The sequence below is a fragment of the Thalassophryne amazonica genome, chromosome 14, assembly GCF_902500255.1.
Source record: "Thalassophryne amazonica chromosome 14, fThaAma1.1, whole genome shotgun sequence".
Lineage (NCBI taxonomy): Eukaryota > Metazoa > Chordata > Actinopteri > Batrachoidiformes > Batrachoididae > Thalassophryne > Thalassophryne amazonica.
Window position 1 is genome coordinate 55,770,525 of NC_047116.1, and position 15,684 is coordinate 55,786,208.

At 40.4% G+C, this 15,684-nt stretch overlaps 1 protein-coding gene across 1 annotated transcript in view; it reads left to right on the plus strand.

Annotated features, from left to right (window-relative positions):
- ube2f (ubiquitin-conjugating enzyme E2F (putative)) overlaps positions 1–15,684 on the plus strand; it is a 160,069-nt gene that overhangs the window by 35,291 nt on the left and 109,094 nt on the right. Inside the window, exon 4 of the mRNA XM_034186427.1 lies at positions 4,135–4,200. Coding sequence (XP_034042318.1) covers positions 4,135–4,200 — 66 coding nt within the window. The remainder of the gene's footprint in view (positions 1–4,134; positions 4,201–15,684) is intronic.

Sequence of the window (15,684 nt, forward strand, 5' to 3'; positions counted from 1 at the left end):
AAGTCTGAATCACACATCTGCCGCTTCTGTGAAGGGTCAGTACTAAGGGCTTCCAGATACACAATCTTGCCCCTGTGACTCTTTACTGATCACTGAAAGACTCGTGGCTGGGCAGCGCAGCGTTGAAAGTCTAAATCCAGGATCTAGAGACACCTGTGCATGGGTTTGTTTAGCATGGGAATGCCATTGCACGCTGACAAACACACAGTCCTTGACAGATCCTTAGCCTGGTTCGATGGTGGGGAAATTCCAGATGATCGGGGTCTGAGGACCTGCTTCAGCCTTCATCCACCTTCACAGCTGTTGTGTAACAAGCCACAACCTCCTCTGTTTGATCTGCTGTTGAGGACTTCTTGTTTCACCAGAGTCCCCTTTTCCATCTCATGTTCAGGGCTCCAGTTGGGCCTTCGTAGCTACTATAGCAGACTTGGGGCACACAAGGTCTCCACACCAGGCAATCCGCTACTTGATCTGCTACACTGGTGTCACAATGCGAATGACTGGTTAGATTTTGACACACAATTTTCAGGCATAACCATGATCTTTCCATATGTTAGCATTCACAGAAGCCAGCAACTCTGCTACTGGGGTGCAAAACATCCAATCCAGTGACAAACATGGCCTTATGTCACATGTTCTTCTTTACTTTGTAAGGCTTCAGACAGTCTAATGCTTTACAGAAGCCTTACTGCATACCGTGGCTGTGAACTCACTGTATGCCGGTAATGGATTATCCCTGTTATGGGGAGACAACCACAACAGCAGGGCATTAGTATAATGTATGGACTGGTCATGTGTGTAGCTTTAAAAGCATTAAGAGCAGGCCAGTCCAGCTAACTTCAGTGCATTGATTTTATAATCATACTGTTGCACACCAGTCATACTTTTGGAGAATGTCTTTCAAAATACCTATTAGGCATAGAACACAAATGTATCTGCATGGCCCCTGATGTACCCCACTTTGAACATTGTGATTTGACTTTAACTTGACTTCAAAGAATTTACTGTGTCCTGAGTCATTATCAGGATAAACTTGTTAATTCCTACTGGTTCATAAACAAGGACACTGATGATCCTTCATTTGCTCTCGATCATCTTGTTTTAAGGCGTTGGATAAAGTACAGCTGTCCCATATATTGTGTCCTTTTGTTGTCATTGTTACATTCCTTTCAACATGGGACAGCTGTTTGGGGTTAAAAATACGTGCTCCTCCCCACTTATTACCATGCAGTAAAATGTTAGCCCTCCCTGTGATTTACAGTTTACACCAAAGTCTGCTTTATCAGTGTTTAGAACCACTGTATCACTCTCTGATGATTCTGTGTTTGCTACAGTAAGGAAGGAGCCTCAAATAATACTTTTAACACCCTCAAAACAGAAATTCTTTTTGGATCACCCTGCTATGATTATTATTTCTTCTGCCAAATATGTAATAAAATCATCAGCGTTTATTTATTTGTCTGTCTGTTAGCAGGACTAAATCAAAACCTACTTCATGGATTCTCACCAAATTTGCACCACAGATCGATATTAGGGCATGGAAGACTTCACTCAATTTTGGAGGTGATCTGGTGTCGACAACTGAACGGTCTCCCCTAAAAATTGGTCCGCCCTACCTTCATTGCGCATGCATCATTTTGGAACGTCACCAGTGATTCACCCATTATCACCTCATTTCTGCTTAAAACTACACTCCAGTCATCATCTGTCTCAGCGGCAGATATCTAAAGCTTTTGTACAACAATCGTTTCTACATAAATTCAGCATTATTTCAGAATAGAAGACAGGGGACCGATCAGAGCACCGCAGACATGTCTGAGTCTGACGTGCTGCAGCGCCTACGTCATTTCGGGGTGTCAATAGTGATTCACCAATTATCGCCTCGTTTCTGCTTAAAACGGCCTTGTTTCTCCTTAAAACTGGCTTTAGAATGATTTAAGAGGTTTTAATTTGTCATCTGAAGGTCAATAATCACATTATTCCCTTTGATCGCTTTTGGTGTAGAGAGTCAGACTGAGAGAGTCACACCAGAGTGGACCAATTTTTAGAGGGGGGCCGTTCAGTCGGCAACACTGGATCAAGATTTTACTTTATATAGGCTTTGAAGTATTTTGTCAAAATTTCTTCACTGGTTCTCACCAAAATCTGCAACACAAATAGATATTAGGGCATGGAAGACTCCACTGAATTTTGGAGGGGATCCGTATTCTGCCTCAAGATTTGTTGGGAATGATCTGGATCAATATAAAGGTTCTACAGCAGAAAGATACAACATCACGATATAAAACCAAGATCAGGAAGACACTATTTTGTTTCAGCTTGTGAATTAAATATCAGATTGCAACATCTTGGTCAATCAGACCATTCTTTATCAGTATACAGTTATTGCATTGTGTTTTAGAATCCGTATCCAGGTAAAATCTGGGTCACGATGTGAAGCACATCTATATTATAATAGCCAAGTGGCCTCTGCATCTGTGTGCGTGTGTATGGGTTTGATCACGCAAAAACTGGGGATAGCTGACATTTGTCTTTTGGCATGCTTATGTGTTTTGAGTCAAGGGTGAATGGTATGAAAACAGAAAGTTGATAGGAGAAATATTTTTTGGAGAAATTAGCAATTTTGTCTAACGAATAGACAATAGATGCTGTGCTGCAATGCACCATGGGAGTTTGGGGTTTTGAGGTTTTAAATGTTATTGTGGTTCATGTTAGTTTAACAGTGTTGTTAGTGTTATTGATTTATTATGTTTTTGTAGCTCAATTGGTTTTATCAGTTTAGATAAGTCTCATGTTGCAATTACCATGAGTGACTTAAGTTTCATGTTGAACCATGAGTGAAATGTTTAGTGGTGTTAATGTCTTCAGCCACTGTCATTGTTTGTCGAATTAAAACCACCTGCACGTGTGTGCATGTAACTTTGATCAGGGACAAAGAGCACAGCTGACATTTACTGTTTGGCATGCTTATGTATATTGGGTCAAGGATGAACGGCACCAAACAGAACACTGATAGAATTAATTGTTTTGGAGAAGTTATGAATATTAGCTAACATTGCTAATTAGGTTTTCCAGCAGGTGGCAGTAAATCATGGTTATATTAAAAGCGTGAGTGTAAGTGCATATAATTGTAAATACATAAGAAATACATGGATGACACAACAAAGTGAAAACACGTATTTCCTTTGTGGTCCATTTAAAAATCAAATGGCAAAATAGAAGTAATAATAAAATAAAAATAATGATAATAATAATGATAATAATAATAGTGTGTATATGATAACAACAACCTGAACAGTTTCTAAATACATTAAGGCAGTAAATAAACATTAAACATTACATAATTAACAGGAAATAAAAGGGTTTAGTTCCTCTTCTAAAAATGGTGGAGGTCTACATTCTGGTCTGACACACCATTCCAACTCATTGCTTAATTTATTACCACCCTTGAAAAATGTCAGCTACCTATTTTATAAACACTATCCAATGTAGAGCCAGTGGATCCCCATGGCAACACGCTAGTATCTATTATTTTGAGTCCTCGTCAACCCTTGAAAGATGTCAGAAATCTCTGATTGCTTTTGTTCAAAATCTAACATGAAACAAACACCATTCAAACACTTTCCAGAGCTATGTGCACACTCTCACGCCTAAAGGGCAAATTAAATTTATATTGGGGTTTAAACATGGAGTGAGATCCCAGACTGCTTTCCCATTTTGTATATCTAAAAAAAATGTTGAGAGTTTGAGGTTTTTTTTTCTCAACATTATGGGTTTTATTTGCTGAAATAGAGGAGCTTCTATTTGTCTTTGGCTATCACAGGCCTCAAAGATTGTTGCCCCTATTACTGGCACTGTTGATGTAGTACTCTCCACTAAACACCAGGGGGGAATGTTGTGACACAGAGCTACTGCCAGAGTTAATTTAAAGGCTCAGCTCTTTGCACAATGTGTGTGCAAAACATATAGGCAGCACTGAAAAAAATAAGATGACAGAGATGGATCACATGCAGAATGATTGTTTTCATGCTGCTATTTGCATCAGTATTTAAGAATGAACAGTAATCCTCAGATAATGCATTTCAACTTCCCTTTCTCTATCTGTCTGTTTGTCTCTGTCTTTTTCTTGCTCAGGTACATGCAAAGCCAGTTTTCCAGATGAGAACAAATTGCATCATTTCCAGCTGGCAGTGGCTCCTGGTAAGGCAAACAAAACAAATCATTGTTTCTCTTCTATGCTTTTTTTCTGTAAATCTTAATTTTTTTTTTGTGTCAAATAAAGGCATTGATTCTTTCAATTCACTGTATTTATATAGCGCCAAATCACAAAGTCGGGCCAAATTGCGAAAAAGTCACCCCAAGGTGCTTCACATGGGTGAGGTCTAACTTTACCCAACTCCCTGACTAAACACATAGGTGACGGTGATAAGGAAAAACACCCTCTGGCATTTTTTTTTTTTGGGGGGGGGAGAAACCTCAAATAGACCAGATTCGGGGCTGATCCACTGCTTAGGCACTTGATTGTTTCAGCGCTATTAGTTTATTATTAGTTTAGAGACAGAAGGGAGTGCTGTGTTCACCTTACCTGGTGGAAGTGTCTCCCGCTTGTAGGGATAGACTGATAATCGGCTGGGCCGAAAAATCTGCATCGACCGATAATTCCTCTGAGTGCTCTATAGGGATAGACTGATAATCGGCTGGCCGATGATCAGCCGATAATCGGCCAAGCTGATTATCAGTCTATCTCTACTTGCTTGAGACTTCTACCTCCTTGAAGGAGGCAATGTCACCTTCATCAAATCTTTTTGCTGGTTTCTTACAGCAGTGATGGTGTTTACTCTATCACTGTCTGATGTCATGGAAAACCTTGTGGATTCTGGTGCTTCTTTAAGAGAGCTGTCTCTCTATGGTTTACTTCTCTTAAACACACACACACACACACACACACACACACACACACACACACACACACACACACACACACACACACACACACACACACACACACACACACACACACACACACACACACACACACACCACGGAGCGATATCTTCATTTAAGCAGCTCATTTCCGACCCTGAACAAAACACTGACACTTCAGTGTAACTTCAAACTTGCATTTGTCTCTTCTAGATTGGATTATTGCAGTGTTCTATTGTCTTGTCAGTGTTCTAAGTCTGTTGCCAGACGTTTGACACGGAGCAGAAAGTTTGACCACATTACTCCCATTTTGGCATTTCTTCACTGGCTTCCTCTCTTTGTGAAATCAGATTTTAAGGTCCTGCTACTGGCCTATAGAATTGTTCACAGACTGGCACTGCCCTATTTAGCTGATCTACTTAAATCCTATGTCCCGGCCCAGGCTTTGCGTTTATAGGACGCAGGATTACTTTCTGTCCCTAGGGTGAATAAAAAGTCTGCCCCTGTTCTGTGGAATGATCTCCATGCGTCAGTGAGGCAGTCGGACTCTCTGGAGACTTTCAAGTCCAGATTGAAGACGTATTTGTTTTCTCTTTTATATGGGGATGAGGGTTTCCGGTTTGGTGGGCTCGGGGTCTCATCTCTGCTTTTTGCAGATGATGTGGTCCTGTTGGCTTCATCGGCCGGTGACCTCCAACACTCACTGGATCGGTTCACAGCTGAGTGTGAAGCGGCTGGGATGAGGACCAGCACCTCTAAATCTGAGGCCATGGTTCTCAGCAGGAAACCGATGGATTGCCTACTCCGGGTAGGGAATGCGTCCTTGCCCCTAGTGTAGGAGTTCAAGTACCTCGAGGTCTTCTTCACGAGTGAGGGGATGATGGAGTGTGAGATTGGCTGGAGAATCGGTGCAGCAGGGGCGGTATTGCATTTGCTCTACCATACTGTTGTGACGAAAAGGCAGCTGACCCAAAAAGTGAAGCTCTTGATGTACTGGTCAATCTTCGTTGCTACTCTCACCTATGGTCATGAGTGTTGGGTCATGACCGAAAGAACTAAATCGTGGGTACAAGCGGTCAAAATGGGCTTCCTCGGGAGGGTGGCTGGTGTCTCCCTTAGAGATAGGGTGAGAAGTTCGGTCATCCGTGGGGAGCTCGGAGTAGAGCCGCTGCTCCTTCACGTAGAAAGGAGGAGGTGGTTCGGGCATCTGGTAAGGATGCCTCCTGGGCGCCTCCCAAGGGAGGTGCCCTCCCTATTGAAGTGTTCCAGGCACCTCCATCTGGGAGGAGACACCGGGGAAGATCCAGGACAAGGTGCAGAGATTATATCTCCACACTGGCCTGGGAATGCCTCGGGATCCCCCAGTCAGTGGTGGTCAATGTGGCACGGGAAAGGGAAGTCTGGGGTCCTCTACTGGAGCTGTTGCCCACGCAACCCGAACCCGGAAAAGCAGTTGAACATGAGTGATGATGATTAGCATATTGTGTTATTATGCTTTTTATTCATTTTTATTTTTTACTATTTTTACTCTGTTATTGTGCTTTTAATCTTTTAACTATGTTCTTTGATATTTTGGTCCATTTTGTTTAGGTTTTTTTTTGTTGTTTTCTGTGAAGCGCCTTGAGGGACGATGTCGTGATTTTCCGCTCTGTAATTGAATTAAATTGGAACTAGTGCAACACTGCAGAGGCTGATTGAAATTGAGCAAACACACATAAATAGGTATTTAAAAGTTAATACGCGACGCCGCTTTGCCAGCTCACAAAGACACGGCTTGCTACATATGTCTCCACCCAAATCAGTCATCACCACTCTCCATCCATATTGTTTGGATTTCCACAAGGGTGGTGCCTTAAAGCCACATTTTCATGGAACTAGGTTGAGGAGCAAGGGATCAGCAGAGAGAACAACACATTAAAATTTGGGATAATTCTGGGGTGATATATACATATCCTCAAACTGTCAGGCCTCTGGTGTAGGACCTGCGCCTGAGGGAGACACCACCACCACCTCCTAAGAAGGGGTGAGAAAAGAATTGCCCTCGTGGGTAGAGGTTGTCATATCTGTGGCAGGCCTCATTACAGAGGGTCAGTATTGCTGATCAGGGGAAGATCTACGTTGGGGTTTGGCATGTTTTATACTGTATGCACTTCCTTATACAACTCCAATTCTGTTGCGTGAAACAAATGCAGCTGCAGGTGTTCCTAACTGTTCTCCCAGCTAAGAACTAATCAAGACCGAAGCTGCTTACTTTGTAAGAGGTGATATGTTCAGGTGTGCACAAAATGCCATGACTGTAGGTGGCTTTCTTACTCTAAAGAAAAGAAGAGCAAAGCTGAAGAGAGTAATCATCTGGCTGTTTATGTATGTATTAAACATTTTGGAAGCATTTCCTCTCAGAAATAAGGTGTTCACATACCCATGTTCTCCCAATTGTAAGAATTTTTCACCATGCCACATGTGAACACAAGATAACAAATTGTCAGGTTGCTCTGATACAGAGCCTCAATTCTTCAACAAATCTTCTTTCAAGAGCTTGGTCTTATACTTGGTGTTGTCATTTATTGTGTGGTGTGTGTGTGTGTGTGTGTGTGTGTTGGTGTGATTGGTAATTATGAACTTCAGTTTCACTTTCACACATCTCTCCATTCTAATCTGCTTATTCAGCTGTTCTTTTAGTGCAGAAGCCAAAACCAGTGGTAGTCGTCACAGTATCACAGTCTTTTCCTGCCTTTATCACATCAAGAATTGGCATCTTTTCTCTCAAGACTCATTTATTCACATTGTAATCCACTCATAGAGAGCAGTGCACAACCATTTCTCTGTGAATAGTTTTCTTTTCATCATACAGTTTGTTGTTTAATACTCAAAACCTACAGTGTAACTAATCACAGCAGTGTTCTGTTCAGGTGGTCCAGACTCTGGTCATGCGTTCCTATTGTGTGTGCTGGGTCACTCTACTACTGTGTACTGTTGTTAGTGAAGCTTGCCCTATTTGTGTAATACTAATTAAAATGATGTCATGATTTATTGTGCTTAAAGGGCCAGAATAGCACAAGTAACATCCTTTGTATGACAGCTGGAATACCTATAGTAACCAATGAAAGTAGTGTTGGGATCTGCTGAATGTTTTCATAGCTGGATATCCATCCATTTTCTATCCGGTTGTTAAGTGTGACGTAACGCATCATGTGATTTTCAACTTCCAGCTCCAAACAAAAAAGGCGCGCTGTCATTAACATTGAGAACTGCACTGAGACGATCTGATTAGGCTGCACTTCAACCGCTGCACACGGACAACAGCATTAACATCGTAACATAAAACTTGTATATTGTGCCTAAAACTCTACTGGATATATTAACTGGGTTTTTAGACATTGTTACTGCGTTTGTTTTATGTAAAAATGTCAGACGCTCCTGTTAATTCTCCATTATTTCAAAGGGAGTTGATGTGAGCTGCGATTGCTTCCTGTTCATGTTGTTCGGGGAGAAAGTTAAGTTTGCACTTTAACGTCCTGTTTATTGTAATAAATAATTTTTATTAAAGTTTGCACTTTAACGTCCTGTTTATTGTAATAAATAATTTTTTATTAACAAACAGACATGTATATTTTACCTGTGCATAATAACATATGTAAAGTAAAAGAAAAAGTTTTATTAAGTGTTCTGACCATAGAACCAGAGGAATGCGGTTAACGGAGGTGGAGGCGGAGAAGGGAGGGACGGAGGTTTGCGCACAATGTAAACACAAACTAAACTTAAACTGTAAATCCTTAAAAGGATCAAACAGACGTAACTTTAATTATAACTTGGAGGTCTTTGGACCCGGAAACAGATTTATCACATGATGCGTTACGTCAGCGCTTAACAACCGGATACCCGCTTACTCCATTTAAGGGTCATGAGGGGGTGGAGCCTATCCCTAGTCACAGTGTCAAACAAACACTCTGAATTATACTTGTTTTTATTAATCAAATCAGAGGAGTAGGCTCATTTTGTAGTCATTAGTGTTTGCTTATAGTTCAGAATAGCATTACCCCATGCAAGGTGGAAGATGTCTAGATTTGAGCTACCCCATTTGTTTGTTTGTTGCTTTTTTTTGGGGGGGGGGGGGGGATTTTATAATAGGAGGAACAATCATGTCTAATAGGCCTGTGAGTGCTGGCTTTCAGCTATCCACAAGGCTATCTACTGACTGCTGAAATCCTATTACACCTATAATGTACATGAATGATTTGCAGAGGGTTAGAAGACTTAATTACATGAATATTGAAGTCACCTACAATCAGAAAGTTATCAGCACAAGTTGCAAAATCCGAGGTAAACTCACCAAAATTACCCAAGGATTCAGAATATGTTGGAAAAAAAAAAAAGAACAAGCTCTTTGTGCTAAAGTGGCACAGAAAAGCAAAGATCAGCAATTATAAATAAAGACTTTTGGTGCCATGTTCTTTAATGACAAAGCAACATAAAACCCCATTCTGCCATGACTTAAACGGCCTGTAAACCGTTACAAAGTAACTTGTTTGAATTTTATTCTTCTGACAGTGATTGTACGTGGAATCTTCATCAGATGAGTTGTACAGTAGTGTTTGGAATAATAGTAGTGCTATGTGACTAAAAAGATTAATCCAGGTTGTGAGTATATTTCTTATTGTTACATGGGAAACAAGGTACCAGTAGATTCAGTAGATTCTCACAAATCCAACAAGCTCAAGCATTCATGATATGCACACTCTTAAGGCTATGAAATTGGGCTATTAGTAAAAAAAAAAAAAAAAAGTAGAAAAGGGGGTGTTCACAATAATAGTAGCATCTGCTGTTGATGCTACAAACTCAGAACTATGTATTATGCTTTTAAACCGCTTTTTTAGCAATCCTGTGAATCACTAAACTAGTATTTAGTTGTATAACTACAGTTTTTCATGATTTCTTCACATCTGCGAGGAGGGAGTCAACCAACTTGTGTGCAATTTCAGCTGTTATTCAACTCCAAGATTCTTTAACAACATTCCACAGTTCATTCACATTTCTTGGTTTTGCTTCAGAAACAGCTTTTTTGATGTCACCCCACAAGTTCTCTATTGGATTTAGGTCCGGGGATTGGGCAGGCCACTCCAAAACATTAATTTTTTTGGTTTGGAACCAAGATTTGCTTGTTTACTAGTGTGCTTGGATCATTGTCTTGTTGAAACACCTATTTCAAGGGCATGTCCTCTTCAGCATGAGGCAGCATGACCTCTTCAAGTATTTTGACATATCCAAACTGATCCATGATACCTGGTATGCGATATACATGCCCATATCATGATGCTTGCACCATCATTCTTCACTGTCTTCACTGTGAACTGTGGCTTGAATTCAGGAATTTGGGGGTCATCTCACAAACTGTCTGCGGCCCTTGGACCCAAAAAGAACAATTTTATTCTCATCAGTCCACAAAATATTCCTCCATTTCTCTTAAGGCAGTTGATGTTTTCTTTGGCAAATTGTAACCTCTTCTGCATGTCCTTTTATTTAACAGAGGGACTTTGCGGGGGGATTCTTGCAAATAAATTAGCTTCACACAGGTGTCTTCTAACTGTCACAGCACTTACAGGTAACTCCAGACTGTCTTTGATCATCCTGGAGCTGATCAGTGGGTGAGCCTTTGCCATTCTGGTTATTCTTCTATTCATTTAATGGTTGTTTTCCGTTTTCTTCCACGCGTCCTCTGGTTTTTTTGGTCCATTTTAAAGCATTGGAGATCATTGTAGATGAACAGCCTATAATTTTTTGCAACTGCGTATAAGTTTTCCCCTCTCCAATCAACTTTTTAATCAAACTACGCTGTTCTTCTGAACAATGTCTTGAACGTCCCATTTTTCCTCAGGCTTTCAAAGAGAAACGCATGTTCAACAGGTGCAGGCTTCATCCTTCAAAAGGGGACACCTGATTCACACTTGTTTGTTCCACAAAATTGACAAACTCACTGACTGAATGGCACACTACTATTGTGAACACCCCCTTTTTCTACTCTTTTTTTTTTTTTTTTTTTTACTAATAGCCCAATTTCATAGCCTTAAGATTGTGCATATCATGAATGCTTGGTCTTGTTGGATTTGTGAGAATCTACTGGTACCTTGTTTCCCATGCAACAATAAGAAATATACTCAAAACCTGGATTAATCTTTTAAGTCACATAGCACTACTATCATTCTGAACACTACTGTATTTTGGACCAAAAAGAGCCATTAAACTAAATCCAGATTTAGGGAATAACCCTGTTGTGTCTCCGCTAACACGTTGCTGGTAATACTCAATTTGCAACTGTAAAATCCAGCATCAACGTCCGCAAATCATCAGATACAATTGGGTTATTCCCATTCTAATCCAATTCCATCGTTTGCACATATCTGTGTCCACAACTGCAGGCTACATCTTAATCTACATAATAATATAGTTTGGTAAAAATGTTACAAAGGGTGTGGTCGGTTCGTTAAAGCTACCATAGCACCAGCGTCTTCATGCCAAACTGGAAACTCTGTGAGCAGAATCCACATCACTACTTTTGTATGGTAACTTAATGAATCCATTTCAGTGTTGTTGCTCCGCCAGTTGTTGTTGTTTTTTCCCTTCTTCTTCTTTGTGTTAAATGGCAAGTTGGCAACCTCTCACCTCAGCTGACGGCGCCATTATTGACATCTGCATAGCAACGTGCACGGTCAGGGCGTGGAGTAACACATTAAATGTGAAACGGTTTTAATATTTTGCAACCATTTATGTGACATTTTATGGTCTGAAATCTCACATGATTAACCAATCAGATTTTCAGAAAAAATGTAATTGGATTAAAATTATAAATTAAATACCTCTGCCTTGCTTTTTGTCTCAAGGAGCCTGACTAAATGGGTACGCAGGTGGGCAGGCTTTAATTAAGCGGAGGACATTCGTAGGTTTCAGCCAAGTTTCATATATGCTAATATTGTCTAGGCAGTGTTCCATAATTAGATCATTACTCAACAACTAGCGCATTGCCCCATTCTGATGATATGTAGACATATGTCTCCAATCAACTGAATTTACTCCAGGTGGACTCCAGTTAAGCTGCAGAAACATCTCAAGGATGATCAGGGGAAACAGGATGCACCTGAGCTCATTTTGAGCTTCATAGCAAAAGCTGTGAATTCTTATTTTTTTTTATTTTTAATAAATTTGCAAAAATCTAAAAACAAGCAAAAATAAACTTTTTTTCACATTGTTATTTTGGGGTATTGTGTGTAGAATTTTGAGGAAAAAATTGAATTTCATCCATTTTGGGATATGGATGTAACATAGAAAGATGTGGAAATGTGCAGCATTCTGAATACGTTGTGGATGCAGTGTGTGTGTATATATGCATATGCCTATGTGCATATGCTTCATTATTTCTCTGGGAGGTATTGTCTTCCTGCAGGTGTAGTTCAGCTGGGTTGCAAAAAAAAAAAGAAAAAAAAGAACAAGCTCTTTGTGCTAAAATGGCAAAGATCAGCAATTATAAATAAAGACTGTTGGTGCCATGTTCTTTAAGAGGACCAGATATGGAATTTGAGCTCTCTGGAAAAGAAATGACTAAGTAATATGAAACCCCATTCTGCCATGAGTTAAACTCACACACAGCTTGTCCATTTCTATTCCTTTTAGTAGGTTTGCTGTGTTCATGGATGCCTGTCAACTCTGTGATGCCAGTGTGTGTGTGTGATCTTGACTGTATTGGTGGGGTGGGGGCACCAAATTTCACAGAAGTAAAATCTTGCCTGGAACTACGTACAAGGGTATTGCTTTTGATGTCTTCCACCACCATCTCTGTTTGTGTGTGTGTAAAAATTGAAAGCTACCTGCTTGCAGCAGCGACCATGTTTGTTTGTGCGTCTCAGTTTGTGAACATCCTCTCACTGACTAGCAAGGGACATCTCATCCAGACCCTTAACGCTGACCATAAGCTAGACTTTCTTTGTGTAACTGAGATATGGCAACAGCCCAATGATTTCTCTCAGCTGAACAAATCCACTCCTAGTGGGTTTGTTACATCTGTCAACTGTGGCTCCAGTCATGGAGGAGGTCTTGCAATTATTTACTGTGAGAAGTGGACAGTTTCGGTGGTATCTTAGACTTAGACAACTTTATTCATCCCACCAGGGGCAATTAATTTCAGCAGCCTGCATACCGGCACATCACAAAAAAAAAAAAAAAAAACATACTACATCCACATAAAATGTGCAACATACTAATCCACATACCCATACATCCACACCTTACAAGGAATTTAAAAGACGGATAAACAGAAGGAATAAAAGATTTTAACAACCGATTCGTCCTGCAGACAGGTGAAACATAACGACGGCCCGAAGGCAACAAAGAAAATTCACCTGCCAGCACATGTCTGGGAGAAGACAAAATACAATTTGCCTTCCTCACCATTTGCTGTTCACAAAAACTAGCTAGGTCTCTGGTTTCCACTCCAATGATCTTTGAACATGTCTTTGTGATACTATGCAAGCTACTTTTATCTTTCAGTGTCAGGCTAGGAAACCAGCAGATGAAAGAAAAACATAAAAGACTTTCAATAAAGGACTGATAAAAACGACCCATAATAACAGAACTGACAGAGAAGGACTTCAATTTGCGAAGGAGGTACACTCTCTGTTGCCCTCGCTTCACAATGTCTGCCGTATTTACGTCGAATCTCAACTTCTCATCAAAAAAAGTGCCCAGATATTTATATGCAGGAACTTTTTCTACAGCTTTCCCATGAATAATGCTGTCTATAGCAAACCCTTTGTTACGTCTAAAATCAATTATAAGCTCCTTCGTTTTAGATACATTTAACTCCAAGTGATTTGTATCGCACCATGAAACAAAATCAGCAAGGGCCTCCCCATGTCCTATTCTGACTCCTCTCCCTGAAGAAGGGACAGCAAAGCAGTATCATCAGAGAACTTAACTAATAGCTGCGTTGCCTGACACTTCTACATTCATCTGTATATAAGATGAAAAGCAAGGGGGAAAGAACATAGCCCTGTGGTGAGCCTGTGGACAAAACTAAGGAGTCTGAAACGCGTCCATTTACCAAAACTCTCTGTCTCCTATTCGTTAAAAAGTCCGCCAACCATTCAACCATCTGGTGAGGCAATTTAAAATCACACCTTAACCTCTTAATTAAAGGCAAGGCTGCATCAAGTTAAAAGCTGAAGAGAAATCAGCAAATAAAAGCCGAGCATGAGCTCGAGGCTTTTCCAAATGTCTGTAAAGACAGTTGAGAATAAAGAGCTTAGCATCTTCTACTCCTTTACCCCGCTGATATGCAAATTGAAGTGGATCAATATTCCTTTCATATTTGACATTATCATATTCTTCATAATTTCTCAAGACCTTCATACACAGTGATGTAAGTGCCACAGGTCTAAAATCATTAAACTGTTTAGGAAATGACTTTTTCGGGACAGGAATTATAAGTGATGATTTCCATAAATCTGGCACTCGGCCGCAACTAAGTGACCTCTGAAAGATATAGAGGAGGACACTACTGAGTTGCTCACCACAATACCTCAGTGTACGTCCACAAATTCCATCTGGACCACAAGACTTCCTTACATTAACCTTCTCCAGAAGTCTTTTCACACTATCCTCGCTAATGATTATACCATCGTCAGTAGCAGAGGAAGGATGTATCTGCCCATCTTCAGCCCGTTTCAGTCTACTGTCAGTGAGGTGTCTGATTCAACTCCAACCATCATTGCTACTGTCTTCTGCCCCCCCCCCCAATTGAATAGTGGTTTATTTATTTATTTATTTTTTAAGGATTTTGCTGATTTTCTCACCCATCTATCCCCTCATCAACATAATACTGCTGGTTGTTTTTAATACTCACATGGACATCTCCCTCTTTCCAAGACTTCACAACTTGTCTAGATAGTTTTTGGTGTCAGCAACATACCACTCTTCCCTGACACTCCAAAGGACACATACTGGACTTAATCTATTGCTCTGGTGCCACCCCTCTTGACATTACAGTTGATGAACTCCACATAACTGACCACTTTCTTCCCTCATTTAAAGTGAAACTTACTCTCTCCATCTCTAAAACACTGCATTTTATTTTATTCTGAAAAATAAAAAAAACATTGACCCTGTCACTCCTGCTTCAAGTATCCACTCCTTCTGTCTCCTTGACATTCACAACCTATCCAGTCCTGATGATCTGGTTTCTCCTTACAACAATGGTCTGCACAATATTTTAATTCTCTTGCTCCATGAAAAACCAGATCTGTTTTTCTCTCCATCTCTACCTCTTGGTTCACCCTCAAGCTTTGTTTCATGCAAGCCCAAGGTCGGCAACTTGAACAACTTCACAGAAAAACTGGTCTCACTATTCACAAACCATATCTTAAATTAGCACCAAAACCTACTACTACGCTAGTATAATTACTGTTAATAAGGGAAACTCCAAGTCACTGTTTTCCCTACTTAATAACATCACCAATCCCAGCAACCTCTCCCTCCTCACTTGTACACAACCTGCTTCTGCAACTCCATTTATGTCCTTCTTTACTGGAAAAAAAAAAAAAAACTAAAAAAAAAAAAAATATCCACTAAGACCTTGGTTCAGTCCCTCAGCTCAACGTCTCATTTCACTATCACCCCTATATACACTCATTCTCCTCCTTCCAGCTAACTACTTTCACAGAAATCACAGAACTCATCTGAAATCCAAGACATCCACTTGTCTACTGGACCCCCTCC